Source organism: Colletotrichum tamarilloi (assembly GCF_030869305.1).
Source record: "Colletotrichum tamarilloi strain Tom-12 chromosome Unknown Scaffold_96.1, whole genome shotgun sequence".
Classification (NCBI taxonomy): Eukaryota; Fungi; Ascomycota; class Sordariomycetes; order Glomerellales; family Glomerellaceae; genus Colletotrichum; species Colletotrichum tamarilloi.
Window position 1 is genome coordinate 14,972 of NW_026849479.1, and position 26,152 is coordinate 41,123.

The 26,152-nt window shown below is 47.0% G+C and overlaps 7 protein-coding genes across 7 annotated transcripts; 4 read left to right on the plus strand and 3 right to left on the minus strand.

The window, feature by feature from the left end:
• Nucleotides 1–3,203: 3,203 nt before the first annotated feature.
• CTAM01_13452 (uncharacterized protein) lies at nt 3,204–3,962 on the plus strand (the record flags this gene model as incomplete). The annotated part of the gene is made up of 1 exon (XM_060529455.1): nt 3,204–3,962. One exon carries the CDS (start codon nt 3,204–3,206, stop codon nt 3,960–3,962), a length of 759 nt encoding a protein of 252 aa, XP_060375946.1.
• Nucleotides 3,963–9,505: 5,543 nt separating this feature from the next.
• Nucleotides 9,506–10,883, minus strand: CTAM01_13453 (FAD dependent oxidoreductase superfamily; the record flags this gene model as incomplete). The annotated part of the gene is made up of 2 exons (XM_060529456.1): nt 9,506–10,301; nt 10,432–10,883. 2 exons carry the CDS (start codon nt 10,881–10,883, stop codon nt 9,506–9,508), a joined length of 1,248 nt encoding a protein of 415 aa, XP_060375947.1.
• A 378-nt stretch (nt 10,884–11,261) lies between these two features.
• Nucleotides 11,262–12,133, plus strand: CTAM01_13454 (short-chain dehydrogenase; the record flags this gene model as incomplete). The annotated part of the gene is made up of 3 exons (XM_060529457.1): nt 11,262–11,447; nt 11,501–11,662; nt 11,720–12,133. 3 exons carry the CDS (start codon nt 11,262–11,264, stop codon nt 12,131–12,133), a joined length of 762 nt encoding a protein of 253 aa, XP_060375948.1.
• A 1,279-nt stretch (nt 12,134–13,412) lies between these two features.
• Nucleotides 13,413–14,329, plus strand: CTAM01_13455 (TATA-binding protein-associated phosphoprotein; the record flags this gene model as incomplete). The annotated part of the gene is made up of 4 exons (XM_060529458.1): nt 13,413–13,434; nt 13,768–13,794; nt 13,888–14,147; nt 14,222–14,329. 4 exons carry the CDS (start codon nt 13,413–13,415, stop codon nt 14,327–14,329), a joined length of 417 nt encoding a protein of 138 aa, XP_060375949.1.
• Nucleotides 14,330–14,766: 437 nt separating this feature from the next.
• On the minus strand, nt 14,767–15,396 carry CTAM01_13456 (uncharacterized protein; the record flags this gene model as incomplete). The annotated part of the gene is made up of 1 exon (XM_060529459.1): nt 14,767–15,396. One exon carries the CDS (start codon nt 15,394–15,396, stop codon nt 14,767–14,769), a length of 630 nt encoding a protein of 209 aa, XP_060375950.1.
• Nucleotides 15,397–16,010: 614 nt separating this feature from the next.
• CTAM01_13457 (PRP38 family protein) lies at nt 16,011–16,790 on the plus strand (the record flags this gene model as incomplete). Its single annotated transcript, XM_060529460.1, has 1 exon — nt 16,011–16,790. One exon carries the CDS (start codon nt 16,011–16,013, stop codon nt 16,788–16,790), a length of 780 nt encoding a protein of 259 aa, XP_060375951.1.
• Nucleotides 16,791–17,360: 570 nt separating this feature from the next.
• On the minus strand, nt 17,361–20,702 carry CTAM01_13458 (uncharacterized protein; the record flags this gene model as incomplete). Its single annotated transcript, XM_060529461.1, has 4 exons — nt 17,361–18,704; nt 19,281–19,363; nt 19,604–19,684; nt 20,078–20,702. The coding sequence occupies 4 exons, from the start codon at nt 20,700–20,702 to the stop codon at nt 17,361–17,363; spliced, it is 2,133 nt and encodes a 710-aa protein (XP_060375952.1).
• Between the last annotated feature and the right edge of the window lie 5,450 nt (nt 20,703–26,152).

The window sequence follows — 26,152 nt, forward strand, 5'->3', positions numbered from 1 at the left end:
GAAAAGACTCCGCAGAACAAGTTGCAAAAAACCATTCCAGGATCAAGCAACTCAAGCACAAATGCGTAACTGGGATTCGAAGCGGTGGGCAAAAAATCAAGGAGTGTTCCAAGGCGATCAGTGGTCATCGCAGGAGCGCCTGCGCTGCTGATCAGCCACACCAGCAACGACCAGGAACCACTTGATCGGTGATCTTCACCGGCCGATTGGCTGTCAATTCGTCTTTTTCGGAATCAGCTTCTCGTTGGCTGACGGGCCCTCTTTCAGGCTTCATCCCACGTCCTTGTCGTGCTTGTATGACTGTTTGAGAATGGGGTTATATTTGCAGAGGAGCTGGAGAAGCAACGCCACACATGCACATACACACCCCCACCTCCTCCCCTCCCGTCGGTGTAGGTGTGCGTCCAGGGCCGCCTCCGAGATATCAGAGTTGGATGGCGACGGGTCATTGGCTACGTGGCTGCGTGCCTCGCCGGCAGGGACGGGTCCAAAAATCGGGTGTTCACGACATTGCTGTTGTGGTCGTACGTGTAAAGCGCAAGACATCACCATCCGGGGGGGACCGGCTCAGCGAAACGAGAAGAAAGCAGTTGCTGTGCATCCATCCGGAGAATATACTTACAAAGTACGTACGCAAGCGGGATCACGAAAAAAAAAAAAAATAGTGCCCCAGCTCTTTCTTCTCAGGTACCTTACCGTCAGACAGATGCCCCTTGGCCCCGTTCAAAGTTTACAGGTTCACTGGGAGAGACATTATCGCGATCAGCATCGAAGATTGCAATTGCAAGAGACATGAAACACACGGCCTCGCGCCTGTGGAACGTATCTGAAGCCGTAGCGTATCCTTTGGGATCACCTTCTGGCTTCCATTCGATTAGAAAGCCCTGACAAGCCATAGAAGACACGCAAGAGGCAGATCAAGCGGTAGAACGAGCGTGGAAAAAGATCAGACGGCGTTGACATTGATGAAATTCGTTATGCTTCCCTTACTACGTAGGTAGCGTTCAGACGGAAGAGATGAACGGATGACGTATCGTAACGTCGCCGTCAGCGCCCGTTTGGGAGCGTGCCCTCCGCTGATCTGCCTGAGATCCACGGCCACCTGCTGTAGAAGGTGCCCTTTCGTTGAGTTAGTAATGCTCATCAGAGCGTGGGACGTGCCCGCCCTTCCGGATACTTTGGTACGTATCTTCATTCATCGTGGCGTCGAGACTGAACTTGGGGAGCTAGAAAGAAGCGAGCAGTTATACCTATCTACGTACTCTCCGGGTTCCTTTCAGGCTTCCAGGGCCGAGAGGAGTCAAGAAGAGAGTTTCTTGACCGGGTGAACCTGGAAAAGCAGCTAGGTACTCAAGGGCTCACAGGAGTCACAGGCTGACCAACACCGCCTTGCTGGCCCCCCCTGTCCCCTGTTCATCTTCCTCAACCAGCTGTCAGCCTGGTTAATTCTCTTCTTCCTTCTCTTTTGTTTCCGTCCCCGTCCCCGGAACTCTCTTTTTGGCCGTGCCCTAAATTTGGTGATTTGCTCCATCGTGTGCTTCGTTTTTCGAGGTGGGCATTCCCAGTGTCTTCCAAATCCACGAAGAAACCACCAAACAACCACAAAAACATTCACCCCGTTTTAGGAACGCTAGTGTCGCCTCGTCTCTCGTCCAGCACAATTCGGACCTAAGATACACTCATTCGGCATTCTTTCCTTCGTTGCTGTTCCTCCCGGAGACGAAGAAGGGCCACGCACGACCATCCGCAGCATGACTTCAGACGGCACATCTGACCGCCGACGAGTTGGAATTGGAATGACGACTTCCTTTCTTGTTCTGTCCACTTTCGCTTTGTCTTGGGTGTAGCTAATGTACTGCCTTTTGCGATACGACAATTCGGTAAAGGTCTGAGCAACAAACTAGGGAAGGGAACAGGTAGCGCCGCGCAAGCGCAGCCTTGCCCTTGGGATTTGACTCGCGTCCATGGCGGTGAGCAATAGACATTCACGCCGGCCGGGACGGGCGGCGTCCATTCTCGCGAGATCTCTCGATCTCTTTCTCCCTCTCTCTGGGTAGCATCTCTCTCTCCCAAACTCTCTCCGTTGTTTCCGTCTCTGCAGCTGGAGTTACCGTGTGTCCGGTCTCTCTGGGCAGCATCAACAATCTTCACACACGCACCTCGGATACGTATACCACCCTCCATTATCCATCGGCGTGGCATGCGCCTGATCCTCTTAGCCTCTTCCTCTCAAGTTGAACCCCTCCCACTCACTGATTGCTCCCGTCATCCATCCATCCCAAAATTCCTCGTCGACATGCGGAACCTGCAAGGCACCGTCTCTCCCATTCCTCAAGAACCCTTTCCTCCCCACCACCCTAGCAAAAGCTAGTGGCTCAACTCACTAGCGTGAGAGTCCTGCTTCCTCGTTCCTCGTTCCTCCCACCCCTGCTCCGTTCACGTCTATGTAGGCTATCCTCTTTTCAGCCTCGATCGTCAGGGACCTTGGTCTCCGCGGCGTGCTGTGCCCAGTCCACTTGTGCGGTGTGCGGCGTGCGTGTACCTGTCTTGTCTCTCTCTGCTGCATAGCGTACCCATCCTCGCGTCCGCTCGCTTTTCCCGCTTGGGGGGGGGGGGGGGTGTAGGGTGTGTGGTGTATGGTAGGTAAGTAGTGGTTTTTTGCTTGCCTGCCTGTTGTGCCTGCTTACCGATTTGCTCATCCCCACGTTTGGCAGGCAGATGTGGTTCCCCATGAAAATCCTGGTTTCGGCCGTCATGGATGATGAAGTTTTATAATAAGACCCAATGCCCGCTTTCGTTTCCCAAGCTGCGAAATGCCCTGTCCCGGAATTCCCATCAACCACTTGACATCCTTGTCATCATTAAACAACCACACTCCTTGAAGACTATCCATTACATACCCGTGTGGTAGAATAAAGTTTCTCTCGTGGTAACATATCATATCTACAACACCCTTCCCTCCAGCCTCACTTTCACCTTTCTTCTTTCTTTGGCGAGCTTCCTTCTCCCACCGTACTTCATCTCCCGGCACATCAAATACCGACAGCCCGGATACACAAGGGAGAAAACATAGGAACAACGAGGATTGGATCACAAACCAACAACTATATATATCGATCACCACAAGGAGCCTACATCAACTGGCTGGTCACTATCTCGAAGGAGCTATACCTCTCTCTTACACACACACACACACTATCACCATGCCTTCACCATTATTCAATAAGGGAGCCCGTCACCCAGAGGCTCTCCACACCCGCAAGCCCTCCCTCACCAACTCAGTCTCCAGCAGCGACTCCTCATCAACACAATCAACCCGCTCAACAGCAACCATGCGCCACACAAGAGTCCTCGACTTTGACCCTCTCTCACTACACCCGACCTTCCACGCACCACCAAGACTCTATGAGCGGCCCTTTATCCACAACTCCCAGTCCATCGAGGACGAGGTTATCAACTCGTACTTCTCCAGCCAAGAGGCTGCCGCTGCCGCCGAAGACAAGGCAAAGGCTTCCTTCGCCGCCGCCATGCCCGATATGCCCGCACCGCCCGTCGACTCGCCGCGGACGCCGATCCAGCAGCAGGAGAGATCCCGGGAACACGCCGCCGAGGGCGACGACTACTTCCTCTTCAAGGTCCAGCAGCACATCGCCTCAACGAGACCGCAGCTGCCGCGCTCCCACTGGTCCGAGTCCACTATTAACACCTTGGCATCTCAGCATGACGATGACGACGAGGAGGAGGACTCCTCCGAGGACGGCAGCTTCGTCGACGAGGAGAGGCCTGTGAGGGAATCGCAATGGCAGAACTTTTCCATCAAGCGCGGCTCGCCTGCGACTGTACGACGACCGGCAATGAAGTCCCTCGATAGCGTCGAGGACTTTATCAAACGCGGCGGCTGGAAGAGGCGCGGCATTGTCTTTGAGCAAGAAAGCGCCCGAACTTCCAATACGTTGTTCTAAGGAACATCCATCTACTCAACTTCATCACTTTCCCTTACAACATCTCATCGACACTCATCATCGAATACTTCATCAACACCATTCACTCTTCCAATATTTCCTATCACCTTGTCTAGGGCAGCAAAAACGGCGGGAGACACCTCTGAGGAGGGCGGCTTTAACGGCTTTCACGACCAGCGGGCGCATCTTTTCTTGCTTTATTGTCTTTTAGTGTCTCTTTTTGCCTTTTTCCCAGCGAGCCTCTTGATTTACGTCTCACTTCTTATCTGATATCCCTTTTTTCTCATATTTTGGGCTATTCAGATTGAATCCCTCTCACCAATTTTCTTCTGTAAGACTACGGCACTTGGAGGTGCACGGAAGGGCGGCATGGGGGCATTCAAGTTGACGTCATTTTTCGGGACGCGGTTCATCTTTTGGGGGAATACACAAAAAAAGGGGATCCTTTTTTTTTTCTACGCACGCGCACGCACAGGCGAACTGTCAACCCAGGCCAAGGGTGGGAAACCTGCCTACTACGGCGGCACACCGAGCCTGAAGGGGAGGGAACACGGGGATGGGGGTGTGAACTGGGTTTAGGCGGGCTGGTCCAAAAAAAAACACGACACACGCCCCGATATAGCATCGTCTTCATATTGTAATTTTATTCACGAAAGACAAAAACCCTGGCATATCTTTACTGCTTGCCAGGCTCTGTTCTTTTGGGTTCACATCATCACGCACACAATTCTCTGGTACCGATGATCGATAATGTGAAGCAGTGATGCCACGATCGGGCAGCTTTTGCCTTGGAAGTAAAAAAGGGCCTTACATGAGAGCAGATGGATACCCGTTGTACATTCTGATGCAATGCATTTCATGTTTCTGACTTCATCATCAAGGTCACGGTGCCCAATGTTCCCAACTGCCATACCTTGCTTGTCCTGACGATCATCTTTTCGTCTCATGCCGAGTCAATGCCAAGCACCATCCCCTGGATGTCCGTAGGCAAGAACTTTCCGTACACTACGAGAAAGAATGTTGGAAGAATGGGTTCGAACAATTGGGCACCTGACTGACTTGGTTCCGCAGAGACGGGAACTTTAGTCAGTGAACCTTTTTTCTTCCCATTCAACACCCCTGGCTCAAAGGTACGGGTAACCGGTTGGGCATCTCTAAATCGTCCCATCAACCCTTGCGACGACTCTACCCGCAAAATGACAGAATCATGTTTCCGCGTTCTTCCTTGCCGTGCCGCTTGCTGCAAGGTACCGAAACAGCCAATTTAGGCTTTTGTCCTGAAGCCCGTAAGGCCGCCCTTTGGGAATTCGAGGAAAGCCCCAAGCCCCGGATCCGACCGAACTTTGATGGTAACACGGAACCCACGGCGGCTCGGGCGTGTACACTAAATTCGAGGATGTGACCTTACGGTAACCGCCCATGTTTTTGCCCGTCGTGGGCCTTCCCTCACCGACGGGAACTTGCGAGTGTAACCTTTTGCAAAAGTTTCTCCTTTACGCACGGGAGACCCAGCGCTCTCTGCTGCTAGATCATCCGCAAACAATGAATTCACAGGAGACGGACGGACAGCTAGTTCCGAAGGTTGTTTCTGGGCCCAACACCCCTCAGTAGGCCCGAATCTCTTGTTCTACAAACCGTCTACGGGCTCCCCCCTCGAGTCTCGACTCTTTACCAATCAACGTATCCTGTGAGCCTACCCGCCCAGCGGCCGCTCTTGGGGAGAGAGAGACGGACATGAGCCGAGCTTTTCCCACCGACTGACCGAAGTCTCCCACCGGAGGCGAATTGGTGATCTTTTTCGCAGACAAAGAAAACATGGGCCGGCCAAGGCCGGAGCTTATGGGGGGATCCAGGACTTCTGGCCTGTGATTGGACAATTGCCCAGCCCACCGCGTACACCTTCAGCTTCGCAGGTTTCGCTCTCGCCGTGTGTGTAACTGTGAATGTATCCAAACTTCACCGGGAGCAGGTGATGATTACGAATTCCCTTTCTTGCTAGTCTAGGCTCTCTCTCCATGGTATCTTTGCGAGTGGGGTAAACTTTTTTCGTTTCCCGCAAAGGTTGGGGACAGGATGCCATCGAATGTTTCCACGTGGACATCCAAAAAAACCTCGTGGCGCAGCAGCACTGCTCTCACTACTCCGTACTCTCTGCACCTCGTGCTCGCATTTCGGTTTTTGCGAGTTTGCCCGCCTTTCTCTCACCACCCACATGGCTGTGGCTCTCGAATGCGACGCTGCGGAAGTGCTGGGATGGCTGTGCCTGACAGGCACAGAAGCTTAAACACAGAGACAGGCCCCCCGCTGTGCTGCTGTGCTGGCGACGGCGGCGGCGGCGGCGGCGCGGACAAACAGCTCCCAGCTCCTCCTCCGACGATACCACCTGGTGCCGAAGCCTAATGGTGCTTAATGAATTTTTCGGACTCGACAGCTCACTGCTTGTGGCCACCAGACGTCTTGGCATGGTACGGTAGCAACTTCGAAGCCCTTTCGAGTTTCTTTGGGCAAACCCGGAAAACAATTTACGCCCCTGTCGCGCTGAACTCAAAATTGTTTCTTCAAAGGTTCAGAAAGGGTCAAAGCTCCCGGGGTTAAACTTCATCACGAGGGTGTCGGGATGCCAAATAAAGTAGGCTTATGAAAGCAAGCTACAGACTTTACGACCGTAATTCCCGGCAAGACGGGCTTTTGCCGTCTTTGAGAAGTGTAAGCCTGCTCGGGATCGAACATGAAGATCTCGTCTGTGAGGACGGTGAGACATACACACCTATCCCGTGATCGATAGTCACAGTGATGTAGGTCGCGCTAGCCTAGGCGCCCGCAATGCCGAGTACCCGCCTACTCCGTATCCGTACAGAATATCTGTTCGGATCCGGAAGACCGTTTGCGCTTGTCAGAAAGGTGCATTTGGTGTCGAGATCTCGTGGGAGGTAGCCAATCGATTCGGAAGGGGGTTAGGGGCACGGTCGTTTCCCCGTGTGGTGGATTTCTCACGGTTCTTCAGCTGGTGTTGTAGGACTGGTTCACGCCTAGCGGGGTTGGTTCCATCGACTATCGTGAGGATTTCGTGACTTGAGAGGTACTTGCGATGCTAGTTCTGCATGATGAGTCGTGCATGATTCGACTTGGCTCTCGTGGACCGTTTTTCGTTGCGGTGTGTGTGTGTGTGTGATTGTGTGGGTGGGTGGTGATCTTCATCGTCTGGGTCCCAATGGATCATTGGATACGGGTAGCTACCAGAGCCTTGGAAACCAACATAAGCTGACAGACAGCTCCGGTGTGGATGACTGACTTCATCCCCCGCTCGGGCTGATGGGTACGGTGCACTAATTACTTCGAACAGATGCACACCGGACGATAGTACATAGTGTATGTAAGTGTGATGGGGGGATGACATCGCGTGGAAACCTCAAGCTGGCTGTGTTCATGAGTCGTGACAGCTTCTAGAGAAGGAAGGGGGGGCCCATGCCTGGGAACCGTTGCTGACGCATCACATTTCACGCGGCACATAACTGCCGTGCCGACGTTGGGGTTTCTTAGGCTGCTGGTGGTACTTGCGGGCATGAGATGAACACCATCATGATTGCTGCATTGTGGTGGGCGACGTGTCGAGGCCAAAAAACTTGGAATTGACAGTGACTGCCCGGCACGGAGTAGAGGATAGGTCATAATGCTATTCTAGTGTAGAGATATAGCACACCTGAAGAAAAAGGAGATGAAACAGGTACCCTACATAGAGTCGTAGACAGGCATGCATATGAGGCTGAGTGACCAGACATGCAGGTACCCGTGGCCCCGTGCAGTCTGATTTGTGCGCCCTTGCTTGAACTGTGGCAAATTAGAGAGTCTCGCGGATGCGACACGCAACGGAGCCTCAAAAGGAAAAAACCAATGGCTTTCTTTCTTCTCTGTCGAACTCTTATCCAGGGACATGGAAGAGAAGCTCCCGAGATACTGCAAGGGAGGCCTATAACAGCCTATGGCCTCAATTGCAGAATGAGGCTTGTTGCCCCGGGAAGGCACATTGACAGGGGACACGAATTGGGACAATGATGAGAGATTGGGCCCTGGGGGTGGTGGTTATTAACAGAACCGAACTATCGGTTTTCACCGATGCAGTCAGCTTGCTTCGTCTGATGTGAATTCGTCACTCTACCGGCACGTGTACCTAACTGCTAGAACAGGGGGGGATGAACGGGTCATTGGGTCCAGAATCCAGGAACAAGGGATGACACATCATGACAGTAACTGTGGGAAGAAGATGGGAATACGGAGTTACAATGGAAACGTTGAGGAGCCTCTGAATCCGCTCCACGGACTACGTTAGCAGCAGCTTGGGTTGACCAAACAATCAGCCCTTGGGAGGCATGGAGAGGATAAGCACGGAACTGCCGCGGAGAACGGCGCAAAATTACAAAAATGCGCTCCGTTGCCCAGGGATCGCAATGCCCGACCCAACCAAAGTTAAAGTTCTCCAGAAATTAAGCTACATTGTTCCATTCGTGTGCTCACTCGACAAACTCCATTTCGGTGAAGAGATTTCTCTCCTGGTATGCCTACGGCCTATGTATACAATTCATACTTTCACAGTCCACCTTCGTCAGCCTAGCCCTGGCGCGAGGTCCGTGATGGCCTCTTCTTTTCAGTGCTCATCTCATAATTCTTTTGTTCACTAATCCCCACAACGACCACCTCGGAGGGATCATGTTCTGGTCAGTGAACCCTGTCATAGTTTCTCCTCCCGCCTCCTTACTAGTTCACGCAGTGGATATCCTCGTGCTCTTAGTGTATGACATACTCCACAAGGTACGGGATAGTCTTGGACCCAACCATGGGCGGCTATTTCTGGGCAAAATTTTGGCAGGGCGAAAAGAGAGTTTTCTGCCGTGTTTTACGAGAAGAAACGAAGGACACGATGGGCAGAAGAACAGCATCTGCCCCATTTACGACTGCCGACGGGAGACAGATTCAACAAACACCGCCCCGCCGCGTCCGCCTCGTAAAGACAGAACTTGGCAAATTGTAATGTTTTTTCTTTCTTTCTGGCCCAGCTCTTGACATACAGCAAAAGAGCCGATGTAGCCGCGCCAGCCTGTTCCTTGACAAGTTTACCCCCCTAGACGTTTCGGCTTCTGAGGAGCAAGTGCTCTCCCACGATGGAGACTGGCCGGTGCTTTGCACACCTACACACCCTCACGACGCAAGCGCCACGGGCGGCTGCTACTAAGGCATTGTCATAGCACCCGCGCCGTTGTGCAAGCCGCTACCGTGGGTGTGCGGGCTTTCCAAGAGTCACGAGTGGCGATGTGGATGCGGACGCTGATCGTGATATCGGCGTCGCCTCATCGATCGGGTTTAGGACTTGGAGCCATTGCGCTCGAGGGACCTTGGGCAGAAGTATTTTCCAAGGAAATTCTGGAGGAGCCTCCTTTTCCACCTAAGAGACGGTATTGCCGCCTGGTCATCATCACCATCGAATCCATGATAGGTTCTGCATGAACAGCTAAACCAAGCGGGTTAGCTGGGCACAAGGCTTGCTACCCTCACGTCAGGCCAAGCCTTGATATATCGGCGCTCAGCTTTCGCCCTTGCATAAGCTCCGCCATCACCTTTCCCGTCCCGAGACTCAGACTGATGCCCCAAGGCCCATGTCCCGCCGCGAGAAATACACCGCCCTCGGCCCCGGTGCGCGTCGCGACGCCCCCGAGCTGGTCGTCCGGGATCCGGGTCAGGATGGGAGCGCCCGAGTCCGTCACCGGGCGGAAACAGAGACCTTCTCGGACGACTTCCAGATCCGTTCCGCTGTCGTTGCTCTTCGTGATGATGCGCGCCGCCGTGCTCTTGAGCTTGGCGAAGGCTTCGGCGGAGATGGGTGCTTGGCCTGGTAGAGATGGGAGAGGGGTGGATGGCGAGTTCAGGCCGGCAACGTAAACGTTGCCTCCGACCCGCGAGAATAGCTCCGGCGAAAAGCCGGCACCGTCGGTGCTGAATATGGCGTGGCAGGCTGTCGTAGCCTTGACGTTCCCAGAGCTCGATTCTGGGGGGCTGGGCTTTGGCTTCACAACGAGCGAGTACCCCGCGAGGCTGGAGATGGGCACCTGTAATGATGTGCCGGGAAACAGCTGGGAGAAGACGCGAGGTGACCAGGCGCCGGCTGCGATGATGAGGCGGGTGCAAGGGACGTCTGTCTCTGTGGAGGATGTCGTTTCTCCTATCCTGACTGATGAGAGCTCATCGCGGAGGTCGGTGTGGATGGAGAGGACTGTGGCCGGGTGGTGGACGCGAACGCCGGCAGATTTGCACTCTTCGAGAAGGAAGTGGCATAGGCGGAGGGGATCCCTGGTGATTGGAGTCAGATTCCATGCCCAGCCAGCATGTTGAAGTGGCTTGCTAGAGAGAGAAGGAGATGGTGTGTGCATCATATGGGTGCATGAGTGCATGAGTGCATGAAGCTGGACTGGAGACGCACACTTGGCCCGTGGTTTCTGGATCCCCGATGATCTGCACGTCATCGCCATGCTCCCTCCTCAACCACGGTGGCCCATTACTTGGATTCTCGACGGCTTCGACGACCTCTGCTCTGCTACCGCCGTCCTGTGACCAGCCAGCATCTTTCTTGCCCTTCCTTACGGGTGCTGCTGCGTGACTGAATGTGGTGCTCGTGGACCATCCCCATTTCTCTCTGCCACCATGCTCTTCGGCGAGCGTCCTGTGCTCGTCAAAGCTCAGCGCTCCGAGGGAGGCTGAATCAGGTGAAAACCAGTCTCTTGCGAGGAAGCCGCCTGCATAGCCTGAAGCTGAGGCGAACAGCTCTGGTGAAGGGTCAACGAGGTGGATTGTCGAGCCTGGTTGATGGTCTGCTAGGTAATATGCGATTGATAGGCCGATAATGCCAGAACCAAGTATTACGGTTGAGCTCATTGTCACAGTATCGTGAAGAGACAATGCTTTGTGAACTGTTGAAAGCAAGCACAAAGCTTGAAGATCGGATCTCGAACAATGACGTTATGTCATGAGAGCTCGAGCTCAAGCAGACCAGAGCTCTCGACCCCGCCAACCTGATAAGATAAGGACACTCAATGGTCCACGCCCCGCTCCACGCACAAGGGCAGAAACAGCAAGAGCGCTCCGCTGCATCGGAATGGCGCAAGCCTCCCGGTCAATCTTCACGTTGCAGAGTCATTTTTTACTTGTCCCGCTTGCTGCATCCATTTCCTTGATCATAAGTCGGAAATAAACCTGGGAACAGCCACCAAACTCAACTTTGCATCTCTCGCAAAGCAGACCATAGCACACAATATGTCCTCCAAGGTGATTATCGTGACCGGAGCCAGCCGAGGCATTGGTCTTGCCATCGCCCAGCACCTCATCAAGGAATCCCACAAGGTTGTCTTGGCGGCGAGGTCCAAGGATCAGTTGGAGGCTCTGAAGGCTGCTCATCCCGGACAGGTCGAGTATGTTGCCGGAGACTTGGGGGATCTCAAGGTAGGACTAAAACATGGCTCCGATAAAGATTTCAGAATTGACAATGAATGCAGACAATCCCAAAGATCGCCGAGGCTGCAGTCAAGGCCTTTGGCAAGATTGATGGACTTGTCATCAACCACGGCGTCCTAGAGCCCGTCACCCGCATAGCAGACTCATCAATCGAGGAATGGAAAAAGGCATACGACATCAACGTGTTTAGTGGGCTCGCATTGGTGAGTGAAAACTCTGATTCATTTTTCTACTACTCTCTCTAACCTGATCATCTTAAGGTCCAATCATCTCTGTCCGAGCTGCGCAAGTCCAAGGGCTGCGTCCTCTGGGTGTCATCCGGCGCAGCCACTGGCGCATACGCCGCATGGGGAGCTTACGGTACTTCCAAGGCCGCCATGAACCACCTCTCTGCACACTTGGCAGTAGAGGAACCCGACATCACCAGCATCGCCATGAGCCCAGGCCGCGTCGACACAGCCATGCAAAAGGTCATCCGCGACACAGGAGCCGGGCACATGGCCGACAAGGACCACACCTCTTTCGTATCTGCGTTCGACAAGGGAGAGCTGTTCAAGCCTGAGCAGCCCGGCAGCGTCATGGCGCGGTTCGTCGTCAAGCCTCAGCACGACCTTTCGGGCAAGTACTTCAAATGGCAAGCCGGAGAGCTTTCAGCGTATCATGATGCGGAGTAGAGAAGTTCACTAGAGATTGATTGTTAGCAACTGCTTTGCCATAGAAGTGTAGATAGAAAAACATTGGTAACAAGATGCCTCAGATGAAAGATGAAAAGCTCATATGTTATTCCACATTGTTTATTCAGGATTAGCATGGAATATGTTTCATCATCACTGGCAAGCCTTTACAGGCGAACTTGAAAGAAATTCTCGCGTCTGCGGCTTACCTTGAACTGGAGATCTACGGGCATGATATAGTGAGCAAAGCCCGCAATAACCGACACAATAGCAGACATGGTCTGGCACCCAGGTTCTCAAGCCGTGCGACTCGGCTGTTCAGTATCTAGAGTTGTCCATTGTTGCTGGCTCATTCGGCCATAGCAGTGAATCGATTGAATTGGTAGTAAGCGCTTGCACTTCCTGAAATCATTGTTAGCAATCCGATCTAAAGGCTAGAACTGCAGAGAAAGAATGATTCATGGTGACAGATCAGGCGTTTCCGTTTGGCAGGAAGGTCATTCACCACTATGAGGGGAGTTATTCCTCGTAAGTTTGGGGCGACAACAAGACTCATCATATCGAGGGGAGGGCGGGAAAGAGAGAAGGGGAAAGACCTACCAAGTTCAATCCAAGCAATCAGCAGAGTCGCCGCCTGCTCTGAAATAAGAACGCATGGCTGTTTTCTGAGCTCTGCTGTTTGCTGATGCGAAAAAGAAGAAGAGGCTGAACCATCGCAGAATATCTCGTCTTTTAAGGCTAAGAAAAAATTTGGAGTGATTGGGGTCTGTTGGTCCGTGCATCACGGAGCCACGGAGGTATCTTTCACCGGCGCACCGCTGTCCCGTCCCTGAATGGAATTTGACCGTGGTGTAAAAAGTGCGCCCCACCAAGGCGGGACCAGGCAGTGACTGAGCCTTCACTCTGTGGCTCAGTGGCCCCTGCTTCCTCAAGGTGCGCGGGGGGTTCAAATGCACTCGATGTCCCGCATCCCAAGGAGCATAAAAGACCCCACCAAACACACGGCCGGAGACTGAGTGAGCCAGACCTACAAAGTCGGCGATTAGCCTACCTAATCAAATTGCATGTCCACCCCGCCACCGCGTCTTCTTCACCACCAACTACCAATTTCCGTATAAGTCAACGGTCGACACAAGAATATCACGACTCTTTCCTGCAGTCTCTCATCTCTGCCAAGGCCAAAGCCTAATACTTGTTGAAAAGCAAACAAAATCGACCACGTTTCTCAATCTAGCCAACTTTTCCAGTTTCATCGACACTGTCGTCTCATACCACAACCATGTCTGACCACGATATTGCGGGTAAGTGAAGTTCATCCTTTCCTTTCGCACTCGGGCGCTCTTCATGAGGCTTCTACTTTGCTCCGCCCTTGTGCCTGCCTGGTCCTCACTGCCGGGCCTACAAAGCGACATGCGCATTCTCTGCAAGAGCACCCCGATCCTACCGATGGTCCATGTAAATGACGTTGCATGACGCAGCTTTGTCTGTATCATGCGACGGTCTCATTGCACTTCCTCACAACCAACATGTCGTTCAGTGTGAGGGACACTTACGGGCGTATATACTGCCTGGGTATCTTTCGGGGTTCGCTCAGCCTGATTCTTGAACCTGAAATGCTGACATGACTTTACTAGGCAACGATGACTTGTCCTTGCCCAAGGGTACGTGACTCCACCCCCAAGAGATGCTTGCTCTCGTGGTGCATCTCTTGCTCCCCACTTCGTCGGAGAATTTCAAGCTAATATGCCACACAGCCACCGTCCAAAAGATCGTCACCGAGATTCTGCCGCCCTCAGCTGGCGTTGCCTTCGCCAAGGAGGCTCGTGACCTGCTTATTGAGTGCTGCGTCGAGTTCATCACCCTCATCTCCTCGGAAGCCAACGAGATCTCAGAGAAGGAGGCAAAGAAGACCATCGCGTGCGATCACATCACCAAGGCCCTCGAGCAACTGGGTTTCGCAGACTACGTCCCGGCCGTGCTAGAGGCCGCCGCAGAGCACAAAGAAGTGCAAAAGGTATGTCGAGACTTTGGGCCACCCAGCACACAATCACACACACAAGAACATTTGGTCATTGACAACCTATACAGGGCCGTGAAAAGAAGGCAAACAAGTTCCAAAACAGCCAGATTCCCCTTGAGGAGCTGGAGAGAATGCAGAGAGAGGCGTTTGAAGATGCCGCCAACCGCCACGCTTAAGCTTTGTCGGCATGAAGGAAAAGAATAGGCGTTGGCTGCGTTTGAAATCGCATTACTTTGGGGTTTGGCGTTCAGGGTACATTGGGAGAGACATGATGATTCGACAACGCTGACGAAGGCATGAATCCGGCTCGCGGGCCGTGGTGGGGTTGGCTTTGATGAAAATGATTGTTTGGTATGTGTATTTCAGGTAGTCCTCTCGGCACATCAATATAAACGCTCATATTGATCGGGTCCAGCAACATCTCTTAGTTTCGTTTGCTCCGATGCGACGTCTCCTATCTACATGAGTATACATAATCGACCTATATATATCGAATTCGTTAACATCACTCATAATCAATCTCCCAAAAACCTCAACAACGCCAAAGTTCCCATATGTATACTCATGGAAACCGCAATTCATGTCCCATATATATCCCATCCCAACGTCATATCTACCACAATCGTCGCTGGTAGTACACCCTCTCTTCGCTCTCCGACAGCCGCCTCAGCTCTTCCTTGATCAAACGCCGTCTCTCGGCCCGGCTGATGGGCTTCTGGTTCGACGCTTCGGGGTCCGGGTTCGCTTGGTCCTTGACGTTCCACCCGTTGATATTCCTCTCCCTCTCGTCCATCTTCTCCAAGTCCTCCCTGCTGACTCCGCCCTTATCCTCCTTTTCCGACGGCCCCATCATCTTTTGCCACATGTCGGACGTCCATCCCGCTGCTTTTTGTCCGGCCTTTTGTTTCTTTGATTGCTGCTGCGGCTGCTCCTGCTGTTGCTTGTCGGGCACCGTTGGGTTCACCTCGATGATGATCTGCTCCTGCCTCCCGTTCGCGCCCCCGTAGAGCGGCACAATCTGCCCGTTGCCTGCTGCGTCCTTGAGATGCTCGGGCACGTAGTACGACGCCTTTGGAGAGGGTCGCGTTTCGGGTTTGATGGCCTGGCGCAGCTGGCTCAGCGTGCGTTGCTGGATTACGTAGCCACTAAGAAAGAGGGCCGCGGTACATGAGACGACTGTTGAATTTACGGAAATTGCGTTTGCACGCAAACGCGGCTTGCCGCCTCGCGCGCAGGAACGCATTTGCTGAGGTTAGCCTGTTTGTTCTGTCTGATTTGGGAGTGCGGGACTGGAATGCGGGAACGGGGGGAAGAGCGGGTGTTACCGATGGCTGAGGAGATGAGGACGGAGACTTGGGACGAGGTGAGGAGCACCATGGCAGCAAACTGTGGAATTTTGTGATGAATATATGGTCGTTTTTGATATTTTCAACACTTCAAGTAGATTTTCATAGATGGTTTGAATGATTTGAGGATGATTTAGAGCTTCGATGATGGCGTCGGCTTTTCACCCTTGGCCAGCGTCGTAGTCGTTAGAGGTGCGCGGCGTGAGCGTGAACTCGGAAGTGGGCTGTTTACTTGGTTCGCACGGCAACAATCGATAAGCGCCTTTTCAATTTGGCAACGACATCCCAACTTTTCCAACCTGCGTCACTCGTGAAAGCTCCCGTCGCATCACTGCCCACCCCACTACCCGAAGAGCTACCCTCGACAAATCGCGACTTTCCAATTCCACTCAATCCTAATCTCCATCGACACCTCCCGCATCACAATCGATTCGCAAGGCCGTACACCGTAACCTTAACGACGATACCGTATTACCCTTTTCACGGAAAAAAAGAGACACAAATCGCAAAGATGAGCAAACCCGATCTCGTCTACGCCGACGAGCGGCGCTTCCTCGACGAACGCGGCTCCTCGGCCTCCCTAGCCCCCAACGGCGAGAACCCGGCGACAATCATGGAAAAGGCGGTCCGCGAGCGCATCATCGACTCTTACTTCTACAAAGAGCAGTGCTTCGCCGTCAACGAGGCCGACATTGTGGACCGCGTCGTGGAGCACGTCACGTTTATAGGCGGCACCTCGGGCGTCACGCAGAAGCCCACGCCGTTCCTGTGCCTCGCCTTCAAGCTGCTGCAGCTCGCGCCGTCGGACGAGGTGCTGGAGACGTACCTGGGGTTCGGCGGGGACAAGTTCAAGTACCTGCGCGCGCTGGCGTGTTTCTACGTGCGCATGACGAGGAAGGCGAAGGACGTGTACCTGTTGCTGGAGCCGTTTTTGGAGGATCGGAGGAAGTTGAGGAGGAAGGGGAGGGCGGGAACGAGTTTGACGTTTATGGATGACTTTGTGGATGATTTGTTGACCAAGACGAGGGTGTGCGCGACGAGTTTCAGGGAGTTGCCTAAAAGGGTTGACTTGGTGGATTTGGGCGAGCTTGAGGAGAGGATTAGTCCGTTGGGCGATATTGACGAGCTCCTGGATGATGAGGAAGACAATGAGGAGGAGCATGCGGGAGCGAATGGGGCGGACGAGTCGGAAGGGGAGGTGGCAGAGGATAGGAGCACTGCTGGGGAGCCGATGGATGTGGAAAGGTCGAGGTCCAGATCGAGGTCTAGAAGCAAAAACCGGTCACCTTGAGTATATGGCGAAGGCGAAGAATGATACCCAATCTCTCGCTCCTACCGAGCAGAGTACGAAATAGACAAAAGCATGGTTTGAATGTATGACGCAGATGGACTTTAGTGCTCGAGGAATCTCTATCTCATCAACGTATAATACAATAATGACTAATTATTTAGAGATGCAAAAGACAAAAGAGTTCACCCCCCCGGTGCTGAACTGGGGGCTACATCTCTGGCGCTCATGCTGGGATTCGAACTCGGGTACTCGCTAAGCCTGTCGTCGAGTAGGCTGGTTGGCGTGAATAATTGGTGACCATTAACTATTCCACCACCCACGCCACAGTTTGACCTGACCCCCGACCTAGAGGGCGCCTGCTGTGCTGGTGACGAGAATGGAAGTGAGTAGACCTATAGGGGCTTCTCTCGTGGCGTTGAGGTATCGGATGAAAGGGTGGGTGGGCTGATCCCCCAGGGTATATTCCATTTGTATTCTACTGTACAGTACACTTTTCCAGAGCGCCGCCTCTCACACGGCGACGCGTATTCTTACACAGTGCTTGCCAGCCTTCTGGCGATTGACTTATGATCAAGCAAGTAACTGGCTAAGGAGATTCTTGGCCACGCTGAGCAACCGCTTGTCATCCCAGTACTGACCGATCAGCTGAAGACCCGCCACACGCCGGCTACCGTCCACCTCTTCATCCTCCGACTTGATCTTGGCAGGGATGCTGATGGCCGGCAGCCCAGCGAGACTGGCCGGCACTGTAAAGACATCATTCATGTATACCTGCACTGGTGTCTGCCGCTTGATATCCTCAATACGCGGTGCAAACGTCGGCGCAGTAGGACACAACAAGAAGTCCACCTGCGAAGGGCCGAGTTTATCCTGAAGCTCGACCTCATCCTTCATATCGCTTAAGTCGAACTGCTGTTCGTCGTAGAGGGGGTTCTCCAGCCTAAAGACGCGGTCAAAGTCTCGCTGGACGAGCTTGCGCACCCGCTGGGCTTGGATAAAGTAGTTGTCCATTGCCTCGGAGCTCAAGCTGTAGGCGCCGAGGAGGATGCGGCGTCTGACTTCCTCGCCGAAGCCAAGACCGCGAGTCTTGGAGTAGAGAACCTCGCCAGCGCCATCGCTCTCGTCGCCGCGGGTGCCGTAGCGGACGCCGTCGTACTTGGCGAGGTTGGAAGATGCTTCTGCCGGTGCGATGACGTAGTATGCTGATAGAGCGTGCTTTGTGGACGGTAATGATACCGGAACCACCTCTATGCCGGATTTCTGCAAAAGGTCTGCTGCGTCAGACCAGGCTGCTTTGATCTTGGGATCCAATTCCTCGATATTGTATTCTAGAGGAATGCCGATGCGTAGCCGTGACCGACCAGTGGCCGCTTGACTCTGCTGCTTCTTTCGAAAGCTCTTTGACAAGGATGTCGGGTCCTGGGAGTCATGTTCCGCGTCCAGTCCCGTGCTGAACATCAAATCCTCGATAACATCAACATCCCTAGCAAGCAGACCAACGGTATCCAAGGAGTTCGCATACGGAACAACCCCGAACCTCGACAGCATGCCATAGGAGGGCTTATATCCAACCACACCGCAGTACGCCGCAGGAAGGCGAATTGAACCGCCCGTATCCGTCCCGAGCGCGACGTCCGCTTCGCTTGTCTGAACCGCAACCGCGCTGCCTCCTGAGCTTCCGCCAGCAGAGGTCGGCGTCGCAGACAGCGAATTGAGTACAGGCCCGTGGATCGAGTTCAGCGAGTGGGATCCCATGCCGAATTCATCCATGTTTGTCTTCCCTACGACTTGAGCACCTCGTTTCCGGAGCTGGCGCACGATGGTGGCCTCGTAGGGGCTTTCGTGGGAGGAGAGGATGGCGGAGGAGCATGTTGTCGGCAGCCCTTCGGTCGCGATATTGTCCTTTACCGCTAACTTGAATTTGTTCGGCGATTGGAGTGTAGCTTCGGAGGCATCTGCGGCTTTCCTATTAGCTCTGGCACAATCGAGGAGGGATGGGTGAGCTGCCTCGTACCTGACCGGCACACAAAGTGATTGAAGTCATGATGAGATCGTCTCTGCTGTCGCGTAGCTTGCGCGCTGCATCTTGAGCTCAATGGCCGCAGATTTAGCCGCGAGAGCTTGATATGAGAAGACATGTGGCTGCAATGGCCTGCCGGTGACGTTGTTTCGTGTAGATCGTGGGCTTTTTTGGGGAGCTTCTCGTCTCGGTGAACGTTGGGGTCAATTCACCGAGGACCGGTGCATGACTAAGCTCATTCCGATTTGAAGGTCCGGACCCACGTCCGATGTGTAGACCTCTCTGAACCAAACTCAACTGCATGCGACATTTTGCTTGCTTGACCATGGCCAGTTCCGACATGTCGATTTCATTTCCTAGTTTCCAAGCTGTCGTTTCGACCCAAATGTGATCGGAAGCTGCGCGATACACAGGAGACTATCTTTTGCATTTCATGTTTATGATCTATGGTTTCTTGCCTTGCTACATACTTGGTAAACCATCAGAACCTGCGACATGCTATTGAGCATCCCGCTACTGGCCTGGCTAAAGATTGTGATTGGTGTATCCTTTGCTCCAAGACGTCATGGTCGATGTCTGCCAGATCAAGGATCTCTGCTTGAAGGATTTTTATCTCCTCCAATGCTTCAGCGGAAGGACCATCGTCTTCACGTCTGGCGATGGCAAACAGCTCCAGAACGTCGGGCCCTCGAATGTAGACCCAATCCCAAAGACGTATGCACGTCTCCTCGGCCAATTGTTCTCGGGTCTGTAGACCCAGCAAGGCGGCGGCACAAAAGTGTTAGCCGCATACCAACCCGCGTAAGGCCCTTATCCGTGTTGCAAACGTTCTCGCAGACGGGAATTATCGTCGCAAGCTCAGATGCACTGAGGTCTTCCAAGTCGGTGTTGTTGTAAGCATGGTCATCCATGATACACCCAGACGCATCGGGAAGATTAGTCGTGCCGGCATTGAATGCCTATTCAAGTAGCACTCGCTCAGACTCTCGAGACGTTCTCAATATCAAACGACGGAGGAAGTCGAGTCCGTGAGAGAGCTTTATGACATCCAATCAGTAGTACAGTCGCATACTAGAAACGTATTCAGTTTCACGATTGGTAGAGAGTACTAGCCCATGACTGTATCATCATGTTATCTCTGCCGGTCGTCAAATAGTCGATCTCATATTCGCCGAAAGTGACATCGTGGGCAAGGACGTCGATGGAAGCTGGTCAAATATATATGGGTGAATGAATCGGAACAGATTGTGGTACCCAAGCAACTTACCTTCAAGAAACTTGTCCTCAATGAAGTCATGTACGCAGCCAAGCTGTTCATTCACCCACGGCGGATGTCTGTGGAAGAGCAAGTTTCCCATTCCGGACAGTCCGTTGAAGTTTCCGACCGCGCCGAAAAGGAGGTAGAATAAGTCGACGCGATAGAAGGCACGACAGAAGCGGATGTACTCGGAAGGAGACAGATCGACGGCCTCTGGTGATGCTGCGATGTCAGAGGAGAGGTGAATTCTGGCTTCTGCCGCATAACTGAGTGCTAGAGTAGTCACCCAGTCATGCTTGCGCGACATGCTTCGCAAGAATTCTGAAGATATCGAAGCGGTTCTGGCCACCAACTGTGAAGGGTTATCGTAGAGTAGGTCGAGTAAGGCGCGGATGGAACTATCGTCACCTGGGCTTGGCTTTAGTCTTGACGCTTCCAAAGACGCGACGGCATATGGGAGTAGGTCTAGCCCGATTTTCCGACGAAGAATGGCCAACTCAGTGCCAGCTATCTGCTTGAAGGAGGTATAAATATGGCGACATGCGAGCAAAGCTGAGGTAAGAGTCTCAAAATCGTCCAGGCTTCGCAGAATGGATGACACCAGCTCGCAAGGAATGTCTGCAATTGAAGGCATTCTCACGTCGGCCACGATCTGCGACCGCGATTCTGTCTGGAAAGCGGAAACGGAAAAAAAAAAAAAAAAACCAAAGATTTAAAGCGGGAAAGAGAGAGAAGACCAATGGATTTTCAAGACTCAGTGATGTAAAAGGGAATTCGGGTGGGCGGCAAGGGTGAAGAAGCGATGGGAAGGAAGTTTGTCTCGTACTCACTGTAGGCGGGTGCTCACTTCTTCGACGGCATTCACCTCACCGACCACCAGACTGACCGCCAGCTGCTGAGACGCGAATAACGCCCTATTTTTTGTCTACGAGACGTCACGTGTTTGATCACGACAAAATCTACAGACCTGTTTTCATCTAATAATACCCCCAAAGCTAGGTTCTCTTTCACTTGCCAGTTATCACAGTGATATTTGTCAGTTAGCGTGCAATAGACCGTTGCCAACAGCCACATTCACTACAATACTTTTACCGTAGCTCTATTTATTAATCTTCGCCTCTCATCGAGGTAAAAGTCATGGCAACAGGGCCTTCTCTTATCGAATTAGAAGTCTAATTCGACCGCGGTATACGGCTAACTACGCAGGGGCTAATTAGGGGCCCTATTTATAATTATTATAGCTAGCCTAACCTATAGTTAGAACCTCCTTTTTATACCTATATAAAAATTTATATAGTTTAATTAATCTCTTTATTAACCTACGGTTCGAACTAGTTATTTTATAATAGGAATACTAATACTAATTAGTAATTAAATTTTATTATTATAAATTAATAAGGTATCTCGCTATATAAAAGAAACGACCTCTTAATACTATATAGGATAAGAGATTTATACTAATTAATTTTATAAAAATAAATAAAAAAGGAGGCGATTTTTAAATATTATATAAAATTAAATAATTATAGCCCCTTATTACTTATGAGAGGTCGACGTTTATTATATTAAACTATATTAATTAATAAAACTACTTAAGTAACTAATCTTTTACTATCGCTTTAAATAGCTTTTTTATTAAATAACTTTTTTATAACTAGCTCGTAATTAAAAATTAACTAATTAAATTAATAAAAAGAAATACTTATGTAGTAGCTATTTACTTAATTAATTAATATAATAAATAAGCTTAACAATATAATATAAAAAAGTACTGCGTAATTAAAAAAAGGGATTTTTAAATATAAATATTTTTAATAAGTATAATAAAAACCTATATAAGAGTTATTAAGCTAAGAGATTTATAATATATAAAAAGGCTTAATATTATAAAGATTTTATAAATACGATTTTAAAGCTTATAATTTAAATAATCTTTTTATAACCCCCTTAACTACTCCCTAAGTATTACTTAGGAATATAATATAGAAAATAGTTTAATAAAAAAAAAAAAAATTTAAAAATCTTAATAATATTAAGTTAAGAATATTGTAGATTTTAGAGATTAATTTAAAAAAAAAGTAGCTATTTTAAAATAGTTTTATAACCTCTTATTAAAGTTATAATTAGCTTAAGAAAAGGCTAAAAAAATATAGCTCTAAAAGGAAAAAAAAGGTTTTTTTAAAAAGTTATTAAGGAGCTCCTTTTTTATACTAAGCTCTTAATACGAGATTATTAATTTTAAAAAATTAACTAAGTAATAAAAAGGATTATTAATAAGTAATAATTACTTAATAATAATTAAGCTATAAAAAAAACTATTTAAAAAATATACAATAAGATATTAAGAAGCTATAAAAAAAAACCTCTAAAATAATTAACCCTATTTAGTATAAATAACGAAGTAATAAGTATTTTTAATAAGTTTTTTAAGTCCTCGATTTTATAAAAAAAAGAGCTTAACTTTATTAACTATACTTAATAGCCTATTTAGCTCTTAATAGCTTATTTAGCTCTTTTACGAGCCGCTTAGTATTTATTTTTAACTATTTTTTTAAAATACTACTTTAAAACAAGTAAGTTAAAAAAAGAAATAATTTAAAAATTATAAAAAGTACGAGGCTTAGGAAGTTAGAAATATAAAAAATAATAAAAATTAATAATTAGTAAAAATCCTAAAACTAATTATTATATCTTTTTATAGTAATATAAACGTTTACCGCTATTATTAAAAAAAGGAGCTACTAAAGCTTACTTTTTTATACTAAATAAAAAAGAGGATTTTAATAATTATAATAGCTAGTAATTTAAAAAAATAGTAATAATTACTAAAGATAGTAAAAACGAGAGTAGTAATAAAATAGTAAAAGAAAATAAGAATTACTTAGACTTTAATAAATTTATTAAATAGTAAAAGCACGGATTTATTATAATTAGTATATAAATTAAATATATTCTTATTAAAATTAAATACGTTAATAATTACTAATATAAGTATAAGTTAGAATATAACTTTTAATAAGTTAGGGTAAAAGAAAAGAGGAAGAAACCCGATTTTAAATAAAATCCTAATCTTTTATAAATAAATAAATATTAATCTAAATTATTAAGGGATATAGATATATAAAATTACGGATTAGCTTAATAATAAATAAATTAACGTAGTATTAATTTATTTAATTAAGGTTTATATAAAATAGGGGCTATAGGGGTAACCCCTATTTTACGAAATTATAAACGACCTTAATTATTAGCTAGATAAATAGTTTGCGAGTATAAGCTTAGGAATTATAAAAGTAGTTAATAAATTTTTTTATAAGCGAGGAGTATTATTAACATAATTATAATTATAAAAACTATATAAAATCTTAGTAATAACGATTATAAAAGGGGAATTTGTATTATAGAACTAAGTATAAGTTAATAAAATATATAATTATTTTAATAAATTTAAAAAAAGAGTAAATAATTTAGATTTTGTTTTTATAATTATTAACGGTAATTTATTATTATAAAAAGATATATAGAAATAAAATATAGTACTAGATATATAATAATTAATAATTTTATTTATTTTAATTTATAGCTCGTTATTATTATTAATATAAAATTCGGTACTAATTAGTTAATAAGAAAAAAGATAAATAACTTAAAATTATTAATAATACGTAATAACGTAGGGATTATATATAAATATTAAAAATATAATAATAAATACGAGGTAATTTATAGATTTTAAAAAGATCTTTTTAAAAGAAAAATTATATTCTAGGGGGAAGTACGAGGTTTTATAGAAAACCCTAACGATATTTTATAATTATTATAAAAAAGTCGGGATTAGGGAATATTAGTATTATTTAGTAATTAATATCGTATTTATAAGTAAAGTTTTTAATTATTATTACGAAGCGGTACGTAATCTCGATTAGAACGACTTTTTTAGTATTATTAACGTAATCTAAAGCCGCTTTGAGATTTATAATAAGAATCTAAAGCTCTTATTTAAATTATAAGTAATTTTTTTTATATTTATAGTTAGAATAATAAAAAGAAAATTATAAATAAAAATTTTAAAAAAGCTTATTAATTAAATTAATAAGCTAGTAAAAACCTAGCTAAATAAGGGGATTAATAAATAAAAAATTAAATATTTTTATATTATAATTTAGCGCGTATTAAAAATAAAAATAACCTTATATTAAGTACTTAAAAATTATAAAACGCTCTACTAAAGGCTAAGATCTAGTTTTAATATTAAAATAAGAATATTATACTAAACCTACCTTTAAGAGTATAACGGCCCTTATTAATAGTATTAAGTTAACTAAATATATAATAAAAAAAAAAAAGAGACTAAGTATAGTAATTATTAATAAGGAGGCCTAGATTTATTAAATAAGTAGAGATTTAATTTATAAGTAGGGTAATAAAAGAAATAATACTTTATTTATAAAAAGGATAAATATTAGTATTACAAAAGGGATCTCGAGGTAGGTTAGAACGCTACTATATTAACTTAATTAACTAAAGACTTAATATAAAGAGGGAAAAAATAGAATAATAAGTAAAAGTTAATAAGCTAGCTCTTTAGGCCTAGCGGTTTAGCTCGTTACGTAACTATTAAGAGCTTAGCCTCGTAGCTTAAGGCCGAGCTATAGGGCCTATAGGGCCCTAGTACTTATTATTATAATATTACCCCCCCCTTTATACTAAAAGGTACTATTTATAATACTAAAAAATAAACCTCTAAATTACCCCTTATTTTAACGAATTTATAGCTATAATTATTACTATTATATTATTATCGTCCCTTAATAATAGTAAATTGCTAGCCGTAGTAGCTTTTATTTATATATTTAGGTTTTATAGCGGGCTCTTAGTAATTAAGTATTAGTAGTAAAATACTTAGAGTACTATTAGTATATACCTAAAGCTCTTTACGTCGTACTAAGTTAGATTTATATTATACCCTTTTTAATCCGCTTAGTATTATAATTTTCTTTTATATAAATATAATTTAATAATTTCTAAAACTTCGTATTTTAGTTCGCTATTATCGTTAGTAATTAATAATAATAGGTCTTAGTTTTACCTAAGTAATAAGTCGTTAGTAGCTTTTCTTAACTTATTTAGGTAAAAAACTAAGTATACTTAGCTATTCGTTAGTAATTTTATAATCTATATACCCCCCTAACTAGCGCTAATAATAAACTATAGTCTAGCTTATAGCTACTATAACTTATTTATATTAGTAAACTTTTAATATAAAGTATTAACGAAAACCTAATCTCTTAGTTTTAAGTTATCTAGGCGCTAATAGTAGTTAGTATACTTTTTATATCGTATTTAAATAATTTTTATATTACCCTTAGTAGTTTCTTAGGCCTCGTATATTCTTTAAGTTATACGCTACGTATTAATATAATTTAACTTCTCTTTTATAAAGCTAAATTAATAAGTTTACTTAGACTAGTTAAAAAAAAGCCGTAGCTAATAGCCAAATTCTACTTTATATAATAATAGCCCCGTAGTCTTACTAAGCTGGGTAGTATAAGTAAAGTTAATTATAAGTAGTATATTACTCTAATTATCTTAGTACTAGTTAACTAGTAATTTTAACTATTATAAAATATATTAGTTTAGTACTTCTATCTAGCTATTTATTTATGGGTAGTTTGCTATTAATAATTATAATTTAACCCCGTAGATTTTATAAAGCTCTTTTTAAAAGTTAGAAATAAATTAGGGGCCTCGGTCCGATATAATAGTTTTTAATAAGCCGAAGATAGGTAGTACTCGCTCATAAAATATTCGGTTTATATTTTTTATTATAATAGTTTTATAATAAGAAATAAATATTACTCTTTTATTTAGGCAGTCTACTACTACTTAGATATTATTAAATCCTTTTTAATTAATAAGGATAGTTATAAAGTCTATAAAAATGTACTATTATAAGTAGTTAGGTACTAAGAGCGGTCTTAGTTCCCCCAGGGGCTTATTACGTAGCTTTTATAATTAGTAATAAGTATAATAGTTTTATATATATTAATAAGTATTTACTATTAAGCCCGGCTAGTAGTATTA